Raw genomic sequence first — 23,108 nt, 5'->3', positions numbered from 1 at the left:
ACAAATTTTACATATGTACCTTAAATATTTTATTAAAACATAGAAATGTGCTATTCTGATGGAGGGCCAAGACCTCTTCTTTTTTTTTTTTAATAATTGATTAATTTTTTTAAAAAAAGATGTTACAAGACAAATGTAAATGAAAACAAAAATTACCAAAATCTGTGGGATGCAGCAAAAATAGAAGAGGGAAGTACATTGCAATAAATGTTTACATTAAAAAAAAGGAGAAAGATCTCAAATAATCTAACTTTTTACCTCAAGGAGCTAGAAAAAGAACAAACCAAGCCCAAATTTAGCAGAAGGAAGGAAATAAATAGTAGAGCAGAAATAAATGAGATAAAGCAGAAAAACAATAGGAAAATGTCAAAACTAAGAGTTGGCTTATTTTATTGTAACTTTTCTTAACTCTAAAATTAAGAAAATAAGTATGCCTGCAGTAGCCAGTTTAATTGAAGCAGGTATCTATATGCACATGATTTGGGGCAAGACCTCTTCTTTAATGTGAGTCCCTGACGGGCACATAGAGTCCCCTCTTTTCCGTGGATGACACCTGTCATGCGCCATCTATGATTACAACTTTGGAGTCTTTAAGGTAGGCTGCAGACTTAGAGGTAATTGAAAGCAACCTGAGTGCAAAATGCTTCTAGATTTTTATGATTTTCCCCAACTTTTTATAGTTGTCTAACTCACACTCAATTTTAGCATTTTTTTTTTAAAAAACCTCACCTTTCACAGATGTTCCCTAGTCATTCAACTTAGTTTTCCTATTTCATTCACCCACATGACTTTAAATGTTGTAATTATAATCACAAGTGGGATGAGCATAAGCTCTGGGTCCCAGTTTACCTGGCTGGAGCAGAGGTGGGCAGATGTGCAGAGACTGTCCTGCTAGGTGACAGCATCCCACCACCAGGGGCCTTGTCTGTGCCCAGACACACTGGAGAGTGTTCTTGCTCTGGGCGTGCAGCCTCAGCGGCCATGGCTCACGGGCCCAGCTGCTTCGCCGCACGTGGGATCCTCCCGGACCGGGGCACGAACCCATGTCCCCTGCATCGGCAGGCGGACTCTCAACCACTGCGCCACCAGGGAAGCCCTGGAGAGTGTTCTTTAGTCACGTGTGATGGGTTAAGTGGAGGTGGGTAAATAGAACTTCTGCTTTAGTAAAAATATGAGGAACACACATAAAGTATGGCAAGTGCCTGGCACAGTGTCTGGCACGTAGCTAGTGCTCAGTAAGGTAGGGCTGTTTTTTTCTTATTAGTATAAATTCTAATGGCGATAAGATTAGTTATATCAATCGATCATAGAAAAACAGTGCTGATAAACAAAGACAGTGAAATGTGGGGAGGGAAGCAGAAGTCTCGCTTTCCCATCATCCAGCACCAGAAGATGTCAGGAAGGAGACCCAGTGCTCATATGTACCATTCAGTGGTGGTTTCCATACTGAGCTTAGAGCCCTGGGAAAACGCTCTCCTATGTGCTGTTCTCTGTCTCCACAGGCAGACACGCTCTGTGTTTAATGAGCTCATTTTCCTGTTGTTCTCCTGGCCCAGCGGTAAAGAGCTGGGCTCTTCAGCTGGGTTCAAGTACTAATCCAGAGTCATCCAGTAGTGGCCAACTTGGATTCCAGTAATAGCTCTATGCTTACTGTGTGACACTGGGCAAGTTCCTTAAATCGCCTAAGTCTCAGTGTTACCATCTGTAGAATGGGGATGATAGCCGCTTCACCAATGTACATGAAGTATTATTATATTCACGTGTGTGTACACTTTTGCAGATGTGTGAGCTCCTCAGCTATCTCTGTGACTGTGAGCTGCAACACCGGGTGGAGGCCATCGTGGCCTTTGGCGACATTTATGTCTCCAAGCTCCAGGCGAATCAGAAGTTCCGCTACAACGAACTCATGCAGGCCCTGAACATGTCTGCGGCCCTGACTGCTCGGAAGACCAGGGAGTTCCGCTCACCGCCGCAGGAGCAGGTGAGAAGCCCCTTCTGAGCCTCCATCCTAGGGAAGAGCTTGAACCCGACAAAGCAGGGTACGCAAAGCCTTCCTGGGAGGTTGAAAGACCCCGGCCAGCACCAGGAGACAGGCTAGTCCTGTGCTGAGACAACTGGGAAGCCTTGGCCAGCTGTCTTGGGTGGAAAGATAACCTTCCAAAACCACACACAGAGCCAGGCTTCCTCCTTTCCGTTGCTCGCTCATGCCACCACTCCTGTCTCTGTTAGGATCCAGCTTCTACCCCTTAGAAGCATTTCTGTCCAGTCCTTCCAGAAGTCAGAACTCTACTCTCCAGAAGAGATCAACAGAATGTGGTCCGCATTTCCTGACTCGTGAGGGCGGGTACACAGTCTTCCTTGACCGAGACCCTCTGGAATCCCCCCACCCCAGCCCCAGGAAGCCTGGAGGGCACGACATGGATGAGGGAGTCCTCTCCTGGGATGTGTTGTCTCCATTCTTTGCGCTACCCCACCTCGTAGTCAGCCTCATCCAGGTTGAAAGGCTGCTTTGAAAAGAATGAAAATCCTGGTGAGAAACTTGCAGATGAGGGAGGGACAGCTTATAAAATAATGGTCTCCACTCGTCGCCGCTGCTCGGCCGCTCACGTATATCCTGCAGGCCATTTGTCACAGCTCCCTCAGTTTCAAAAGACAAGATAGATCTTCCAGTGAAGAAATTCATTTTCTGTCGTCAAAACCAAATCTTTGGATCTTATATATAGTTAATAAGCAGCCTATCCATAAATTGTTGTCAATATAATTACCACCATTTTGTAACAATGGCGAGGCCACCACAGCATGGTCCAGTTACGTTCCTAAAACCCAGTTTATAGGCTATAGATACTTATATTGGCTTAAAAATGAACCATCTATCTTGGCTTTTTAAGATTCCTTTGAATGATACTGGCCTTGATACAGAGCAGACAGAGCTTCACATCTCTTTGCTAGAGGCAAAATGCGAAGGCCCTGTGGATTGGTGAGAGCAGGTACTTTGCACTGTGGTGAGGAAAATGCAGTGAGTGTGAATTATTCTTGAAGGCTTTACAGATGTTGTCAGGCTGCTTTTAGGCTGGCAACAGGTGCGAACATTCCCTGTTTCCCTGGGCAGAGGCTGACTTGTATTTGTGAAAAGTGGGAAGGTGGATGAAGTGGTGATTAAAACACTGCTGTTGGCTTCAGAGCCTGGCTCCCATTCCGGCTCCACCATCACTCACCGGGTAGTCTTGGGCGCATTACTTCTCTTTGTCTCTCAGTTTCTTCAGGCTGCAAAATGTGGATAATGTTTGTGAGAAACCTATGAGATAATTCATTTAGATCGCTTAGCAGGTAATCTGTCAGGTAGTAAACATTCTGTAAGTACTACAAGCTCTCATTAGTTTTAGTGTCAGAGGTATTTGCATTTGCCTCATGCCATGTACTATGACCTTCTGTCAGTGAGCCAGTGACTAGAGTTTCTGCATGTTTTCTGACATCTCCTCAAGCCAGCCGGGACTTGGTTGTCCATCTGACACCATCATCCCCATAGACACAGCTCATGATCCTGGATCCTAGAAGGGCCCTGCTGGCTCCACCCTCTTCTAGCCCCATTCTGCCTCCTTATCTTCTCTTCTGTCATCTTTGGGACCTACCATCACTTCCTTCTTTAGCCTTCTAGACAGTCCTCTGAACAATCATTTCAGACCCATTTCAGAAGTCTGTATCTCAAGAACTTGAGCAGACCTCAGAATCCCTGGAAGGCTGAATAAAACACAGATTGCTGGTCCCACCTCTAGGGTTTCTAATTCAGTAGGTCTAAGGTAAGGCCTGAGAATTTGCATGTTTAGCGAGTTTCCAGGCTATGCTGATGCTGCTGGTCTAGAATTGAAATAAAAGCAGGGACCCTGTTACCAAATTCAGCTGTCCCGTCTGCCACCCTTCCCAGAGTATTCATTTCTAGAAGGAACCTACCCATAGAACTTTCTGAGTAATTAAGAATTTAATATTGATAAAGGATAAGGAGGGTTTCAATTTCAGGGCAGAGGCATGCAAAATCACTTGGAATATAGGCTACATAGGAATTAGAATTTTAAAACAGTGATATGATTACCTCATTCTTCTGTAACCTGTGAGGATAAAATAGAGGTTTTCAGCCCTATATCCATACACTATTCAGAGAGATGAAAAAAACATACTTGGGGGATGTAACTAAGTACAAAAGTAGGCAAAGCGAAGATTAGTCCAGTGATTGTTGGCAAATTAGCCAAGCACAGCTTGCAAGGCTTTCACTTTGAAAAGGACTTTCATTAAAGGGGGTGACCTGGCAGAAAAGTCAGTTCACTCCCCTTTTGGTTACGCCCTGAGGGCTGATGGACCACTTGCTTCCTAAGTGTTCCAACAAAAGAAAGATCATTCAGTAAGAAATTAACTTTCAGATTCTTGAAATCAGACCTTCAGATCTGATTTTTATTTAATAAACAACCCATCCATATATGTTGCTGATACAATTACCATAATTTAACATTGTGGAATAACCACAAAAATCACTTTTCCAATCTGTTTTATCAATATTATTTTATTACAAACAATACCTCTACCTTCTGCCAGAAACTTGTTTGCAGTAGAAGCTTTGAAAAAGTATCTTCCTAACAATATTAAATAAGGTTCATGGTTTAATAAATGAGACTGTAAATTTTTTTCACCTAGATATCCTAAACAAAAGTAGAAAATACCCCTTTGCCTGGTGTTTGGGTTACTCTGCCTGACACAGCAAAATGGACAAGATTACCTCTAGCTATTACTTCAGTGCCTCGAGATATTCACTAACCTGGGGTCATGGGTCTGTGGAAGAATTTAGACATCCAGAAATCTTAGTGACAGCTTTATTTTCACCAACTTTTCATTAATTTCTAAGAGCATTTCTTTCAGTTATTGATATGGGCGGCAAAGCAAGTACCTAACCTTGTCACCCACAGAAACTACATATTTTTTCATGTCATATTACAGAGTTCTAATACCTTGAAATATCATTTGCATTCATCACTACTTCAAGATCACAGTGCATGTGAGACCTGCTGCTAGATCTTTTTGTATATATGTTACTGTATCACAAATTTGTTTTTTATCATCTTGATAACTAGATTGCAGTATAATTGTTTCTCTTTGTAATCCTCTCTGTTTTGTTTTAGGTATTTAAAATATTAATCTGAGAAAAAAATCCATGGGTTTCACTAGACTGTCAGAGTGGTCCATGGCACAGAAACAGTTAAGCATCTCTGACACAAAACTATAGAGGAAAAGATGACAGGCTGGCTGCAAAACATAAAACCTACATGCCAAAAAAAATTCTGTAAAGAAAATTAAAAGCTCACTAAAAACTGGGAAAAGTATTTGGAGTATATATTACCAAGAGTTAATAAACTGCAGATGTGCAAAGCACTCACTGATTAATTTTTAAAAAGATAATCACACAACAGAAAAATGGAGGAAGAACATGGATGGAAAATATATAAACTGTGAGATAAAAACAGTCCTTCTGTGTGGAAAAGCAAAGTTCAACCTCACCAATTAAATGCAAATAAAAGGAACAGAGGGCTTCCCTGGTGATGCAGTGGTTAAGAATCCACCTGCAAAATCAGGGGACATGGATTCGAGCCCTGGTCAAGGAAGATCCACATGCCGCAGAGCAACAAAGCCCCTGCACCACAATGACTGAGCCTGCACTCTAGGGCCCACAAGCCACAACTACTGATGCTACGCTCCACAACTACTGAAGCCCGCGCACCCAAGAGCCCATGCTTTACAACAAAAGAAGCCACTGAAATGAGAGGCCCGCACACTGCAACAAAGAGTAGCCCTGGCTCACCGCAGCTACAGAAAGCCTGCGCACAGCAATGAAGACCCAACATAGCCAAAAATAAATAAATAAAATAAATTAATTAAAAAGATTAGGACTGTTTTAAAAAAATGAAAAATAAAAGGAGTAGAGATATGACATTTTTCACCCATTAAATTGGAAACTATTTGAAAATATGTTAACTCTCACTACCATAATGGAGATGGCAAAGTAATACACACTCTTGTATAAATTTGGTATTAATGCAAATTGTTGTGAGCTTTCTGGAGAGCAGTCTGGCAATTAATATCAAAAGCCATTAAAATGGCAGCTCCAGTTGGAATTACTGGGTGGTGCATGCCAACGTGACTGCGCTGGTAGTGAGAGGTGCTTGGGTCATGCAGAGGCCTGTGGACTTTGCAATGGTCCCACAGAGACTTTGACGTAAGAAGCGGCCATGCAGCTGGGAGGGTCTTGGTGCTCCGGCCGGGTGTCAGGCCTGAGCTGCCAAGGTGGGAGAGCTGAGTCCAGGACATTGGACGACCAGAGACCTCCGTGCCCCATGTAATATTAATCAGCGAGAGCTCTCCCAAAGAGCTCCATCTCAATGCTAAGACCCAGCTCCACCCACCGGGCAGCAAGCTTCAGTGCTGAATGCTCTATGCCAAACAACTAGCAAGACAGGAACACAACCCCACCCATTAGCAGAGAGGCTGCCTAAAGTTATACTAAGATCACAGACACCCCAAAACACATCACCAGACGTGACCCTGCCTACCAGAGGGACAAGATCCAGCCCCACCCACCAGAACAGAGGCACCAGTCCCCCCCTGCCAGGAAGCCTACACAAACAACTAAACCAACCTCACCAACTGGGGCAGACACCAGAAATAAGAGGAGCTACAAACCTGCAGGCTGGGAAAAGGAGACCCCAAACACAGTAAGTTAAACAAAATGAGAAGACAGAGGAATATGCAGCAGGTGGAGGAGGAAGGTTTTTACCCACCAGACCAAACAAATGAAGAGGAAATAGACAGTCTACCTGAAAAAGAATTCAGAGTAATAATAGTAAAGATGATCCAAAATCTCAGAAATAGAATGAAAAAAATTCAAGAAACGTTTAACAAGGACCTAGAAGAGCTAAAGAGCAAACAAACGATGAATAACACAACAAGTGAAGTTAAAAATACTGTAGAAGGAATCAACAGCAGAATAACTGAGGCAGAAGAACAGATAAGTGACCTGGAAGATAGAATAGTGGAAATAACTGCTGCAGAGCAGAATAAAGATAAAAGAATGAAAAGAATTGAGGACAATCTCAGAGACCTCTGGGATAACATTAAATGTACCAATATTCTAATTGTAGGGGTCCCAGAAGAAGAAGAGAAAAATAAAAGGTCTGAGAAAATATTTGAAGAGACTGCAGTTGGAAACGTCCCTAACATGGGAAAGGAAATAGTCACCCAAGTCCAGGAAGTGCAGAGAGTCCCATACAGTATAAATCCAAGGAGAAACATGCCAGGACACATATTAATCAAACTATCAAAAACTAAATACAAAGAAAAAATACTAAAAGCAGCCAGGGAAAGCAACAAATAACAGACAAGAGAATCCCTATAAGGTTAACAGCTGACCTTTCAGCAGAAACTCTGCAAGCCAAAAGGGAATGGCAGGACATATTTAAAGTGATGAAAGGAAAAAACCTGCAACCAAGATTACTCTAACCAGCAAGGATCTCATTCAGATTTAATGCAGAAATTAAAACCTTTACAGACAAGCAAAAGCTAAGAGAATTCAGCACCACCAAACCAGCTTTACAACAAATGCTAAAGGAACTTCTCTAGGCAGGAAACACAAGAGAAGGAAAAGACCTACAAAAACAAATAAAAAACAATTAAGAAAATGGTAATAGGAACATACATATTGATAATTACCTTAAATGTGAATGGATTAAATGCTCCAACCAAAACACACAGACTGGCTGAATGGATGCAAAAATAAGACCCGTATATATGCTGTCTACAGGAGACCCACTTCAGACCTAGGGACACATACAGCCTGAAAGTGAAGGGATGGAAAATGATATTCCATGCAAGTGGAAAACAAAAGAAAGCTGGAACAGCAATACTCATATCAGATAAAATAGACATGAAAATAAAGACTGTTACAAGAGATAAGGAAGGACACTACATAATGATCAAGGGATCAATCCAAGAAGAAGGTATAACAATTATAAATGCTTATGCACCCAACACAGGAGCACCTCAATACATGAGGCAAATGCTAACAACCATGAAAAGGGAGATCAACAGTAATACAATAATAGAAGGGGACTTTAACACCCGTCTTACACCAATGGACAGATCATCCAAACAGGAAATAAATAAGGAAACACAAGTTTTAAATGACACAACAGACCAGATAGATTTAATTGATATTTATAAATCATTCTACTCAAAAGTGACAGAATACACTTTCTTCTCAAGTGCACATGGAACATTCTCCAGGATAGATCATATCTTGGGTCACAGATCAAGCCTAGGTAAATTTAAGAAACTGAAATCATATCAAGTATCTTATCTGACCACAGTGCTATGAGACTAGATGTCAATTACAGGAAAAGAAAACTGTAAGAAATACAAACACATGGAGGCTAAACAATATGCTACTAAATAACCAAGAGATCACTGAAGAAATAAAAAAATACCTAGCAACAATGACATTGAAAACACAATGATCCAAAACCTATGGGGTGCAGCAAAAGCAGTTCTAAGAGGGAAATTTATAGTAATATGATCCTACCTCAAGAAAGAAGAAAAATCTCAAATAAGCAACCTAAACTTACAACTAAAGCAATTAGAGAAGAAGAACAACAACAACAACAAAAAACACCAAAAATAGAAGAAGGAAAGAAATCATAAACATCAGATCAAAAATAAATGAAAAAGAAATGGAGGAAACAATAGCAAAGATCAACAAAACTAAAAGCTGGTTCAAGGAGAAGATAAAAAAAATTGATAAACCATTAGCCAGATTCATCAAGAAAAAAAGGGAGAAGACTCAAATCAACAGAATTAGAAATGAAAAAGGAGAAGTGACACTGCAGAAATACAAAGGATCATGAGACATTACTACAAGCAGCTCTATGCCAATAAAATGGATAACTGGGAAGAAATAGACAAATTCTTCAAAAAGTACAATCTTCCAAGACGGAACCAGGAAGAGATAGAAAATATGAACAGACCAATCACAAGTAATGAAATTGAAACTGTGATTAAAAATCTTCCAACTAACAAAAGCCAAGGACCAGGAGCCTTCAGAGGTGAATTCTATCAAACATTTAGAGAAGAGCTAACACCTATCCTTCTCAAACTCTTCCAAAATATAGCAGAGGGAGGAACCCAAACTCATTCTACGAGGTCACCATCACCCTGATACCAAAACTAGACAAAGATGTCACAAAAAAAACTACAGGCCAATACACTGATGAACATAGATGCAAAAATCCTCAACAAAATACTAGCAAACAGAATCCAACAGCACATTAAAAGGATCATACACCATGATCAAATGAGGTTTATCCCAGGAATACAAGGATTCTTCAGTATATGCAAATCAATCAATGTGATACACCATATTAACAAATGGAAGGATAAAAACCATATGATAATCTCAGTATATGCAGAAAAAGCTTTTGACAAAATTCAAAACGCATTTATGATAAAAACCCTCCAGAAAGTGGGCATAGAGGGAACCTACCTCAACATAATAAAAGCCATATATGACAAACACAGCCAACAGCATTATCAATAGTGAAAAACTGAAAGCATTTCCTCTAAGACCAGGAACAAGACAAGGGTGCCCACTCTCACCACTGTTATTCAACATAGTTTTCAAAGTTTTAGCCACGGCAGTCAGAGAAGAAAAAGAAATGAAAGGAATCCAAATTGGAAAAGAAGTAAAACTGTCACTGTTTGCAGATGACATGATACAATACATAGCGAATCCTAAAAATGCTACCAGAATACTAGAGCTAATCAATGAATTTGGTAAAGTAGCAGGATACAAAATTAATGCACAGAAATCTCTTGCATTCCTATACACTAGCAATGAAAGAACAGAAAGAAAAATTAAGGAAACACTCGCATTTACCATTGCAACAAAAAGAATAAAATACCTACAAATAATCCTACCTGAGGAGACAAAAGACCTGTATTCAGAAAACTATAAGACACTGATGAAACAAATCTAAGATGATACAAACAGATGGAGACATATACCATGATCTTGGATTGGAAGAATCAACATTGAGAAAATCACTGTAGTACCCAAAGCAATCTACAGATTCAGTGCAATCCCTATCAAACTACCTATGGCATTTTTCACAGAACTAGAACAAAAAATATTACAATTTGTATAGAAACACAAAAGACCCCAAATAGCCAAAGCAATCTTGAGAAAGAAAAACGGAGCTGGAAGAATCAGTCTCCCTGACTTCAGACTATACTACAAAGTTACGGTAATCAAGACAGTATGGTACTGGCACAGAAGTAGAAATATAGATCAATAGAACAGGATAGAAAGCCCAGAGACAAAACCACACACATATGGTCACTTTATCTTTGACAAAGGAGGCAAGAATATACAATGGAGAAAAGACAGCCTCTTCAATAAGTGGTGCTGGGAAAACTGGACAGCTACATGTAGAAGAATGAAATTAGAACACTTCCTAACACCATACACAAAAATAAACTCAAAATGGATTAAAGACCTAAATGTAAGGCCAGACACTATAAAACTCTCAGAGGAAAACATAGGCAGAACACTCTTTGACATAAATCAGCAAGATCCTTTTTGACCCACCTCCTAGAGTAATGGAAATAAAATCAAAAATAAATGAATGGGACCTAATGAAACTTAAAAGCTTTTGCACAGTGAAGGAAACCATAAGCAAGACAAAAAGACAACCCTCAGAATGGGAGAAAATATTTGCAAAAGAAGCAACTGACAAAGGATTAATCTCCAAACTATACAAGCAGCTCATGCAGCTCAATATCAAAAAAACAACCCAGTCCAAAAATAGGTGGAAGACCTAAACAGACATTTCTCCAAAGAAGATATACCAGTTGCCAACAAACACATGAAAGAATGCTCAGCATCACTAATCATTAGAGAAATGCAAATCAAAACTACAGTGAGGTATCACCTCACACCAGCCAGAATGGCCATCATCAAAAAATCTACAAACGATAAATGCTGGAGAGGGTGTGGAGAAAAGGGAACCCTCTTGCACTGTTAGTGGGAATGTAAATTGATACAGCCACTATGGAGAACAGTATGGAGGTTCCTTAAAAAACTAAAAAAAGAACTACCATATGACCTAGCAATCCCACTCCTGGGCCTATATCATGAGAAAGCCATAATTCTAAAGAGACATGTACCACAATGTTCATTGTAGCACTATTTACAATAGCCAGGACATGGAAGCAAGTGCCCATCGACAGATGATTGGGTAAAGAAGATGTGGCACATATATACACTGGGATATTACTCAGCCATAAAAAGAAATGAAATTGAGTTATTTGTAGTGAGGTAGATGGACCTAGAGTCTGTCATACAGAGTGAAGTAAGTCAGAAAGAGAAAAACAAATACCGTATGCTAACACATATGTATGGTATCTGTAAAAGAAAAATGGTTCTGATGAACCTAGGGGCAGGACAGGAATAAAGACGCAGACGTAGAGAACGGACTTGAGGACACTGGTGGCGGGGGACGGGGATGCTGGGACGAAGTGAGAGAGTGGCATGGTCTAATATATACTACCAAATATAAAATAGATAGCTAGTGGGAAGCAGCCACATAGCACAGGGAGATCAGCTTGGTGCTTTGTGACCACCTAGAGGGGTGGGATAGGGAGAGTTGGAGGAAGGCTCAAGAGGGAGGGGATATGGGGATATATGTATACATATAGCTGATTCACTTTGTTATTGAGCAGAAACTAACACAACATGGTAAGGTAATTACACTGCAATAAAGATGTAAAAAAAAATCATAAGGGGAAAAAAAAGCCATTAAAATGTTCAAACCTTTTTGTCCAGGCATTTCGCTTCTCTGAGTTTATCCTAAGAAAATGATCAGAGAAATTCAAACCAACTTTATTTTACGAGGATAAAAAAAATGAAAACAACTTAAATATTTCATAGCAGATCATTAATTTTACATGCATTTTATATAAACTGCTGTTCATCCTTATGATGAAATGTAATGCACCTGTTAAAGATCAGGTTAAGAAAAATTTTAAATTCTCGAGATAAATTAAGTGGAAAATTTGAGTTTCAGAAAAGTTGATTTAGAGTGTGATCTCAATCTGCATACATGAAGATATTAACTAAAAACAGTGGCTGTCTTTGAGTGGGGAGATTGCAGTAAATTTTCTACTTTAGGTAATCTCCAAGTTTTGTGTAATTAATAAATTACCTTTATAATCAGAAAAAAGTGAAAGCTCTTTTATTTTTTTTTTTTAGCATCTCATAGTTTATGGCTGTATTTCATTAGTGTAGTTTTTACGTCTTTGTATTCTCATGACTCATCTCTCCAAAGATCATTTAAAATGCGCTGGATGCATGACTTTTTTCTCAGAATCATGCATTCTTTCTTAAAGACAGGAATTAGAGCCATAGTCACCAAAATAATTACTCTAAAGAAGGAGAGCAGAGACAGTGTCTTGGTGATGCAAAGCAATATTGCTGGAATTTTTTCTTTTTCTTTTTTTATTTGTAGTGGGGTTTTTTCCCCCAGTTATTGAGATCTGGTTAACGCATAACACTGTATAGTCTAAGGTATACAACATAATCATTTGATATATGTATATATCGTGAAATGATCACCACAGTAAGCTTAGTTAACATCTATCACCTCACATAGTTATGAATTTCTTTTTCTTATGATGAGAAGTTTTAAGATCTACTCTCTTAGCAATTTTCAAGTATAGTATTGTTAACTACTGTCACTATGCTATACATTACATCCCCAGAACTTATTCATCTTATAACTGGAAGTTTGTACCCTTTTTTAAAATTTTTATGTTTTATTTTTTATTGACGTATAGTTGATTTACAGTGTTTCAGATGTGCAGCAGAGTGATTCAGTTATAGAAAGCTACTTTTAAATGTTGGCCATCTTTACCAAAAAACTAAAATAATAATAATCGAGTTAAAAAATTTTGCAGAGAAATATTAGGTGTCTGACTAAGATTGGATCTGAGTTCTTTGGACAGACATTGAGAACCAACTAGCCGTTCTGCTTTGTCCCTCAAAGATCAACATGCTTCTTAACTTTCAACTGGGGGAGAACTGCCCGTGCCCAGAAGAGATCCGGGAGGAGATGTATGACTTCCACGAGGACCTTCTCATTCACTGCGGTGAGCTTCCGAGATAAAAGCTTTTGAAAGACAAGTCTGTTCATGATTCCTTCGTTAGAAGCTCCGGGGGGGGGGGGGTACGGGGGAGGGCTGCAAAGTTAGTTTTCTATTTTAAACTACAATACTAATTGTCCAAGAAATGATTTTCTCCAAAACTGTTTGGGTCAGAGAAGATACAGGACATCATCCTGGCATAATACATAACTGAAACTACTACCTAGAAGAAATTTTGCTGAGATCTAAGAGAGAACTGGGTCTCTAAAGAAGGAAAGAAAAGAACTGATCTTTATATAAACCTCACCCAATTTACCTCAAGTTAGAGAGTTGGGACTCTGCTCCCAGCTGAGCCAAGATTCCGATCCCCTTTGCTTTTTAGCTTCTGCGATGATATAAGTATGGCCATGTCTGCCCTTAAGGATTCGATACCAGCCATCCCTGCTTAGATACATATCTGCTCGTTTTAAAGTGGCTCTCAGCAGTTGTGCTGCTTGTACATGGGTGGATTGAGTACTATGTGGATAAGAGATGACTTTTTCATTTGAAGTAACTCATGGTTAACTCTTTCTTTGTGGACACTCTAGAGCCCATTTTGGGTATGGGTTAGAAAAAGTTAAGTCTTGGGATTGAAATTACTTAATGTTCTTGTATACAAGAAATCATCTTTTTTTAAAAACTTGCCAAAAGACATGATGTAGATAAATACTTATGGGAGGCTGCCTATAGTATCCTTAGAAAGTTCCAAAGGGTGGAAAGCAGTGTTCCTATGTTCTTTCCATCATCTGGTGGCTTCATGTACTGTTTGAGGTTATCACTCTGTTATGTGACTTGCTTAGGGGTTCCCCTGGAGGAAGAGGAAGCGGAAGAGGAAGACGCCTCCTGGACTGGAAAATTCCGTGCCTTGGTGTATAAAATCAAAGGCTCTTCCAAGCCAGAGAAGGAGCGGCCGACAGAGGAGGAGGAGAGATGCCCTAGTAAGTTCCAGAGCCTTTCAATCACACTGCCCCCAACCTGGAGCTCTTCTAAGACTTAATTAAGATCACGGACTTTCTAAGCAAATACTGTGGGATAGAGAAGGGATGCTTAGCTAGCTTCAAGGAAGCGTTCTGTTATGATTTGTAGAACTTATTGCTATGTGTTTGGGACTATGCTTTTCTTCTGACTTAAGGAACTTCCTTTGAGTCGTCTTTTAGGGATGGATTGCTTGGTGGGTCTGCTCTTGTCTGTCTACTTTTAAATGCCTGTAAACAGAGTTCTGTTCTTTCTTTTATGTGTTCATAATCTTCCTCTTCTAAACCACTGTTGTTTCTGTCACTTTTTTTTTGTGGTTCCTTAGCGTTGAAAATTGCCCCAGCAAGGAAATAACGTAATAATAATAAGGCAGAAGTAAAGGGAATAGATTGTGGGGTTTGGAGGGGGGGTTGGGTTTTGGCTACAATTTTCCTAATATAACATCCCAGAGGAATTGGACCTTCTGTTTTTCAACATTCACGAACCTTGTTCAAATCATTTCTCTAATCCTTATAGTACAGATGACTCCTACCATTTCGACCCATGTTGAAACAAGATCATAATTTGTTCTGCAAGGCAGTTGACTGTCCATTGCCATTAACATTTCAAGAGGAAGATTGTCTGCATATTATAATCAGTCTGCTCCATCGTACCAAATTCTGCAAATATTTCAGTGTCTAAAGAAGAAGGAATTTCCCAGGTTTAATATAATTGCCTTTTATCTTATTCCCTGTTCCTATCCATCTTAGAACATGCTTTCAAACTATAGACTAGAGCAATGGACTGATAAGATGTGCTCAGTTTGTTTGAAAACACTGCTTTGGGGTTCATACATCTTATTGCCCTTTCGATTGACCTTCCATCTTTGTCAGACTATCTCTGAAGGGAAAGAATCCTCCGCACTTATCAGCAGAAGTGTAGAAGCCTCTGGAAGCAGTTGCACTGGCAACCCTTGGTCGGTCCTATTTGTCACCATGGCGTGGGGGGGGGGGTCTTTGGTGAGGACAGGCCAGCATGATTCAAAGGTCCAAAAAAGTGAGTTTAGACTCCCTTTGTGGTACTGCCAAAGCAGAACTAAAAATAGGCTGAGCTGACCCATATTCCCTGTGGAGAGTCAGTTTTGAAAGTGGTTGCTTCTTTCTAAAACAATATGTCACAGCCAGGGGGTCCTCCAAGGTGACCGCTTCATGTTAGGTAAATGGAGTCACTTAGATTAAGTCACCTAGCTCTGTGAAGTCTCCCTAACTCTAAGAATGGTGTCCAAGCTCTAAGGACTGCAATCTTTAGCATTGCTACCCCGGGCCTCAGGCAGAAAGATTATGTTCTGTCCTGGAAGGATGTGCAAACCTGAAAGGCTACTCCAGCATGAGACACCATGGAGCGCCCCATGCTGCTTCCATTCCACAAGCAGAATTCTGAGAGGTTCAAGCTTTGTGTCATAAGTCTTCTTTCCTGCAGTCCCAGAAGTAGAAATAGAAGGTGGCCAAGCATGTCTGGTTGGCAGGATACAGGTTCCCTGCCAGATGTTCCAGGGACATAAAGCTCCTCACTCAGGGCTGACATTTTTTTTTTTTTACATCTTTATTGGAGTATAATTGCTTTACAATGGTGTGTTAGTTTCTGCTTTATAACAAAGTGAATCAGTTATACATATACATATTTTCCCATATCTCTTCCCTCTTGCGTCTCCCTCCCTCCCACCCTCCCTATCCCACCCCTCCAGGCGGTCACAAAGCACCGAGCTGATCGCCCTGTGCTATGCGGCTGCTTCCCACTAGCTATCTACCTTACGTTTGGTAGTGTATATATGTCCATGACTCTCTCTCGCTTTGTCACAGCTCACCCTTCCCCCTCCCCATATCCTCAAGACCATTCTCTAGTAGGTCTGTGTCTTTATTCCTGTCTAACCCCTAGGTGCTTCATGACATTTTTTTCTTCTTAAATTCCATATATATGTGTTAGCATACGGTACTTGTCTTTCTCTTTCTCACTTACTTCACTCTGTATGACAGACTCTAGGTCTATCCACCTCATTACAGATAGCTCAGTGTCGTTTCTTTTTATGGCTGAGTAATATTCCATTGTATATATGTGCCACATCTTCTTTATCCATTCATCCAATGATGGACACTTAGGTTGTTTCCATCTCCGGGCTATTGTAAATAGAGCTGCAATGAACATTTTGGTACATGACTCTTTTTGAATTATGGTTTTCTCAGGGTATATGCCCAGTAGTGGGATTTCAGGGTCATATGGTAGTTCTATTTGTAGTTTTTTAAGGAACCTCCATACTCTTCTCCACAGTGGCTGTATCAATTTACGTTCCCACCAAGAGTGCAAGAGGGTTCCCTTTTCTCCACACCCTCTCCAGCATTTATTGTTTCTAGATTTTTTATGATGGCCATTCTGACTTGTGTGAGATGATATCTCATTGTAGTTTTGATTTGCATTTCTCTAATGATTAATGAAGTTGAGCATTCTTTCATGTGTTTGTTGGCAGTTTGTATATCTTCTTTGGAGAAATGTCTATTTAGGTCTTCTGCCCATTTTTGGATTGGGTTGTTTGTTATTGAGCTGCATGAGCTGCTTATAAATTTTGGAGATTAATCCTTTGCCAGTTGCTTCATTTGCAAATATTTTCTCCCATTCTGATGGTTGTCTTTGGGTCTTATTTATGGTTTCCTTTGCTGTGCAAAAGCTTTTAAGTTTCATTAGGTCCCATTTGTTTATTTTTGTTTTTATTTCCATTTCTCTAGGAGGTGGGTCAAAAAGGATCGTGCTGTGATTTATGTCATAGAGTGTTCTGCCTATGTTTTCTTCTAAGAGTTTGGTAGTTTCTGGCCTTACATTTAGTTCTTTAATCGGTTTTGAGTTTATTTTTGTGTATGGTGTTAGGGAGTGATCTAATCTCATACTTTTACATGTACTGTCCAGTTTTCCCAGCACCACTTATTGAAGAGGCTTGTCCTTTCTCCACTGTACATTCCTGCCTCCTTTATCAAAGATAAGGTGACCATATGTGCGTGGATTTATCTCTGGGCTTTCTATCCTGTTCTATTGATCTATCTTTCTGTTTTTGTTCCAGTACCATACTGTCTTGATTACTGTAGCTTTGTAGTATAGTCTGAAGTCAGGGAGCCTGATTACTCCAGCTCCGTTTTTTGTTCTCAAGATTGCTTTGGCTATTCGGGGTCTTTTGTGTTTCCATACAAATTGTGAAACTTTTTGTTCTAGTTCTGTGAAAAATGCCAGTGGTAGTTTGATAGAGATTGCATTGAATCTGTAGATTGCTTTGGGTAGTAAAGTCATTTTCACAATGTTGATTCTTCCAATCCAGGAACATGGTATATCTCTCCATCTATTTGTATCATATTTAATTTCTTTCATCAGTGTCTTATAATCTTCTGCATACAGATCTTTTGTCTCCTTAGGTAGGTTTATTCCTAGATATTTTATTCTTTTTGTTGCAATGGTAAATGGGAGTGTTTTCTTGATTTCACTTTCAGATTTTTCATCATTAGTGTATAGGAATGCAAGAGATTTCTGTGCATTAATTTTGTATCCTGCTACTTTACCAAATTCATTGATTAGCTCTAGTAGTTTTCTGGTAGCATCTTTAGGATTCTCTATGTGTAGTATCATGTCATCTGCAAACAGTGACAGCTTTACTTCTTCTTTTCTGATTTGGGTTCCTTTTATTTCCTTTTCTTCTCTGATTGCTGTGGCTAAAACTTCCAAAACTATGTTGAAAAAGAGTGGTTAGAGTGGGCAACCTTGTCTTGTTCCTGATCTTAGTGGAAATGCTTTCAGTTTTTCACCATTGAGGATGATGTTGGCTGTGGGTTTGTCATATATGGCCTTTATTATGTTGAGGAAAGTTCCCTCTATGCCTACTTTCTGGAGGGTTTTTATCATAAATGGGTGTTGAATTTTGTCGAAAGCTTTCTCTGCATCTATTGAGATGATCATATGGTTTTTCTCCTTCAATTTGTTAATATGGTGTATCACGTTGATTGATTTGTGTATATTGAAGAATCCTTGCATTCCTGGAATAAACCCCGCTTGCTCCTTTTAATGTGCTATTGGATTCTGTTTGCTAGTATTTTGTTGAGGATTTTTGCATCTATGTTCATCAGTGATATTGGCCTGTAGTTTTCTTTCTTTGTGACATCCTTGTCTGGTTTTGGTATCAGGGTGATGGTGGCCTCGTAGAATGAGTTTGGGAGTGTTCCTCCCTCTGCTATATTTTGGAAGAGTTTGAGAAGGATAGGTGTTAGCTCTTCTCTAAATGTTTGATAGAATTCGCCTGGGAAGCCATCTGGTCCTGGGCTTTTGTTAGTTGGAAGATTTTTAACCACAGTTTCAATTTCAGTGCTTGTGATTGGTCTGTTCATATGTTCTATTTCTTCCTGATTCAGTCTTGGCAGGTTGTGCATTTCTAAGAATTTGTCCATTTCTTCCAGGTTGTCTATTTTATTGGCATAGAGTTGCTTGTAGTAATCTCTATGATCCTTTGTATTTCTGCAGTGTCAGTTGTTACTTCTCCTTTTTCATTTCTAATTCTGTTGATTTGAGTCTTCTCCCTTTTTTTCTTGATGAGTCTGGCTAATGGTTTATCAATTTTGTTTATCTTCTCAACGAACCAGCTTTTAGTTTTATTGATCTTTGCTATCGTTTCCTTCATTTCTATTTATTTCTGATCTGATTTTTATGACTTCTTTCCTTCTGCTAACATTGGGGTTCTTTTGTTCTTCTTTCTCTAATTGCTTTAGGTGCAAGGTTAGGTTGTTTATTTGAGATGTTTCCTGTTTCTTAAGGTAGGATTGTATTGCTATAAACTTCCCTGTTAGAACTTCTTTTGCTGCATCCCATAGATTTTTGGTCATCGTGTCTCCATTGTCTTTTGTTTCTAGGTATTTTTTTTATTTCCTCTTTGATTTCTTCATTGATCACTTCGTTATTAGTAGTGTATTGTTTAGCCTCCATGTGTCTGTATTTCTTACAGATCTTTCCCTGTAATTGATATCTAGTCTCATAGCGTTGTGGTCAGAAAAGATACTTGATACAATTTCAATTTTCTTAAATTTACCAAGGCTTGATTTGTGACCCAAGATATGATCTATCCTGGAGAATGTTCCATGAGCACTTGAGAAAAATGTGTATTCTGTTGTTTTGGGATGGAATGTCCTATAAATATCAATTAAGTCCATCTTCTTTAATGTATCATTTAAAGCTTGTGTTTCCTTATTTATTTTCATTTTGGATGATCTGTCCATTGGTGAAAGTTGGGTGTTAAAGTCCCCTACTATGAATGTGTTACTGTCGATTTCTCCTTTTATGGCTGTTAGTATTTGCCTTATGTATTGAGGTGCTCCTATGTTGGGTGCATAAATATTTACAATTCTTATATATTCTTCTTGGATCGATCCCTTGGTCATTATGTAGTGTCCTTCTTTGTCTCTTGTAATAGTCTTTATTTTAAAGTCTATTTTGTCTGATATGAGAATTGCTACTCCAGCTTTCTTTTGGTTTCCATTTGCATGCAATATCTTTTTCCATCCCCTTACTTTCAGTCTGTATGTGTCTCTAGGTCTGAAGTGGGTCTCTTGTAGACAGCAAATATATGGGTCTTGTTTTTGTATCCATTCAGCCAATCTCTGTCTTTTGGTGGGAGCATTTAGTCCATTTACATTTATGGTAATTATCGATATGTATGTTCCTATTCCCATTTTCTTAATTGTTTTGGGTTCATTATTGTAGGTCTTTTCCTTCTCTTGTGTTTCTTGCCTAGAGAAGTTCCTTTAGCAGTTGTTGTAAAGCTGGTTTGGTGGTGCTGAACTCTCTCAGCTTTTGCTTGTCTGTGAAGGTTTTAATTTCTCCATCAAATCTGAATGAGATCCTTGCTGGGTAGAGTAATCTTGGTTGCAGGTTTTTCTCCTTCATCAGTTTAAATATGTCCTGCCAGTCCCTTCTGGCTTGCAGAGTTTCTGCTGAAAGATCAGCTGTTAACCTTATGGGGATTCCCTTGTGTGTTATTTGTTGTTTTTCCCTTGCTGCTTTTAATATGTTTTCTTTGTATTTAATTTTTGACAGTTTGATTAATATGTGCCTTGGCGTGTTTCTCCTTGGATTTATCCTGTATGGGACTCTCTGTGCTTCCTGGACTTGATTAACTATTTCCTTTCCCATATTAGGGAAGTTTTCAACTATAATCTCTTCAAATATTTTCTCAGACCCTTTGTTTTTCTCTTCTTCTTCTGGGACCCCTATAATTTGAATGTTGTTGCATTTAATGTTGTCCTACACATCTCTGAGACTATCCTCAATTCTTTTCATTCTTTTTTCTTTATTCTGCTCTGTGGTAGTTACTTCCACTATTTTATCTTCCAGGTCACTTATCTGTTCTTCTGCCTCAGTTATTCTGCTCTCGATTCCTTATAGAGAAGTTTTAATTTCATTTATTGTGTTGTTCATCATTGTTTGTTTGCTCTGTAGTTCTTCTAGGTCCTTGTTACATGTTTCTTGTATTTTCTCCATTCTATCTCCAAGATTTTGGATCATCTTTACTATCATTACTCTGAATTCTTTGTCAGGTAGACTGCCTATTTCCTCTTCATTTGTTAGGTCTGGTGGGTTTTTATCTTGCTCTTTCATCTGCTGTGTGTTTTTCTGTCTTCTCATTTTGCTTATCTTACTGTGTTTGGGGTCTCCTTTTTGCAGGCTGCAGGTTCGTAGTTCCCGTTGTTTTTGGTGTCTGTCTCCAGTGGCTAAGATTGTTTCAGTGGGTTGTGTAGGCTTCCTGGTGGAGGGGACTAGTGCCTGTGTTCTGGTGGATGAGGCTGGATCTTGTCTTTCTGGTGGGCAGGTCCATGTCTGGTGGTGTGTTTTGGGGTGTCTGTGGACTTATTATGGTTTTAGGCAGCCTGTCTGCTAATGGGTGGGGTTGTGTTCCTGTCTTGCTAGTTGTTTAGCATAGGATGTCCAGCACTGTAGCTTTCTGGTCGTTGAGTGAAGCTGGGTGCTGGTGTTGAGATGGAGATCTCTGGTAGATTTTCACCGTTTGATATATTATGTGGAGCTGGGAGGTCTCTTGTGGACCAGTGTCCTGAAGTTGGCTCTCCCACTTCAGAGGCACAGCACTGACTCCTGGCTTGAGCACCAAGAGCCTTTCATCCACACGGCTCAGAATAAAAGGGAGAAAAAGTAGAAAGAAAGAATTAGTAGAAGTAGAAAGAAAGAAAAAAAGGAGGGAGGGAGGGAGGGAGGAAGGAAGGAAGGAAGGAGGGAATGAAGGAAAAAAAGAAATAAAGACGATAAAGTAAAATAAAATAAAGTAAGATAAAATATAATAAAGTTAAAAAAAAATATAATAAAGTTATTAAAATAAAGAAAAATTAAGAAAAAAAAGATTTAAAAAAATGGATAGAACCCTAGGACAAATGGTGGAAGCAAAGCTATACAGTCAAAATCTCAAACAGAAATATACACATACATGCTCACAAAAAGAGGAAAAAGGGAAAAAATCATAAATCTTGCTCTCAAAGTCCACCTCCTTAATTTGGGATGATTCGTTGTCTAAAGGAGGGAAGGAAGGAAAGAATGAAAGAAGATAAAGTAAAATAAAATAAAGTTATTAAAATAAAAAATAATTATTAAAACAAACAAAAAAAACGGACGGATAGAACCCTAGGACAAATGGTGGAAGCAAAGCTATACAGACAAAATCGCACACAGAAGCATACACATACTCACAAAAAGAGGAAAAGGGGAAAAAAATCATAAATCTTGCTCTCAAAGTCCACCTCCTTAATTTGGGCTGATTCGTTGTCTATTCATGTATTCCACAGATGCAGGGTACATCAAGTTGTTCGTGGAGCTTTAATCCGCTGCTTCTGAGGCTGCAGGGAGAGATTTCCCTTTCTCTTCTGTGTTCTCACAGCTCCCAGGGGCTCAGCTTTGGATTTGGCCCTGCCTCTGCGTGTGGGTCTCCGGAGGGCGTCTGTTCGCTCAGACAGGACGGAGTTAAAGGAGCAGCTGATTCGGGGGCTCTGGCTCGCTCAGGCGGGGCGGAGGGAGGGGCACGTTGTGCGGGGCGGGCCTGCGGCGGCAGAGGCTGGCGTGACGCTGCACCAGCCTGAGGCGCGCAGTGCGTTCTTCCGGGGGAGTTGTACCCGGATCCCGGGACCCTGGCAGTGGCGGGCTGCACAGGGTACCCGGAAGGGAGGTGCGGATAGTGACCTGTGCTCACACACAGGCTTCTTGGTGGCGGCAGCGGCAGCCTTAGCATCTCCTGCCCGTCTCTGGTGTCCGCGCTTTTAGCCGCGGCTCGCGCCCGTCTCTGGAGCTCCTTTAAGCAGCGCTCTTAATCCCCTCTCCTCGCGCACCAGGAAACAAAGAGGGAAGAAAAAGTCTCTTGCCTCTTCGGCAGGTCCAGACTTTTCCCCGGACTCCCTCCCGGCTAGCCGTGGCGCACTAACGACCTGCAGGCTGTGTTCACGCCGCCAACCCCATTCCTCTCCCAGCGCTCCGACCGCAGCCGGAGCCTCAGCTCCCAGCCACGCCCGCCCCGGCAGGTGAGCAGACAAGTCTCTCGGGCTGGTGAGTGCCGGTCGGCCCTGATCTTCTGTGCGGAAATCTCTCTGCTTTGCCCTCCGCATCCCTGTTGCTGTGCTCTCCTCCGCGGCCCCGAAGCCTTCCCCCTCCACCACCCGCAGTCTCCGCCCGCGAAGGGGCTTCCTAGTGTGTGGGAACCTTTCCTCCTTCACGGCTCCCTCCCACTGGTGCAGGTCCGGTCCCTATCCTTTTGTCTCTGTTTATTCTTTTTTCTTTTGCCCTATCCAGGTACGTGGGGGCGTTTCTTGCCTTTT

At 40.3% G+C, this 23,108-nt stretch overlaps 1 protein-coding gene across 6 annotated transcripts in view; it reads left to right on the top strand.

Annotated features, from left to right (window-relative positions):
• Positions 1 to 23,108, top strand: part of RYR3 (ryanodine receptor 3) — a 553,937-nt gene that overhangs the window by 369,116 nt on the left and 161,713 nt on the right. For all 6 annotated transcript variants that reach the window (XM_067742171.1, XM_067742163.1, XM_067742181.1 and 3 more), the window contains exons 36-38: positions 1,781 to 1,981; positions 13,131 to 13,233; positions 14,067 to 14,204. In XM_067742171.1, coding sequence (XP_067598272.1) covers positions 1,781 to 1,981; positions 13,131 to 13,233; positions 14,067 to 14,204 — 442 coding nt within the window. The remainder of the gene's footprint in view (positions 1 to 1,780; positions 1,982 to 13,130; positions 13,234 to 14,066; positions 14,205 to 23,108) is intronic.

This window comes from Pseudorca crassidens, chromosome 1 (assembly GCF_039906515.1).
Source record: "Pseudorca crassidens isolate mPseCra1 chromosome 1, mPseCra1.hap1, whole genome shotgun sequence".
Taxonomy (NCBI): Eukaryota; Metazoa; Chordata; class Mammalia; order Artiodactyla; family Delphinidae; genus Pseudorca; species Pseudorca crassidens.
The sequence above is the reverse complement of the archived record's forward strand: the minus strand, read 5'-3'. Positions and strand labels throughout refer to the sequence as shown.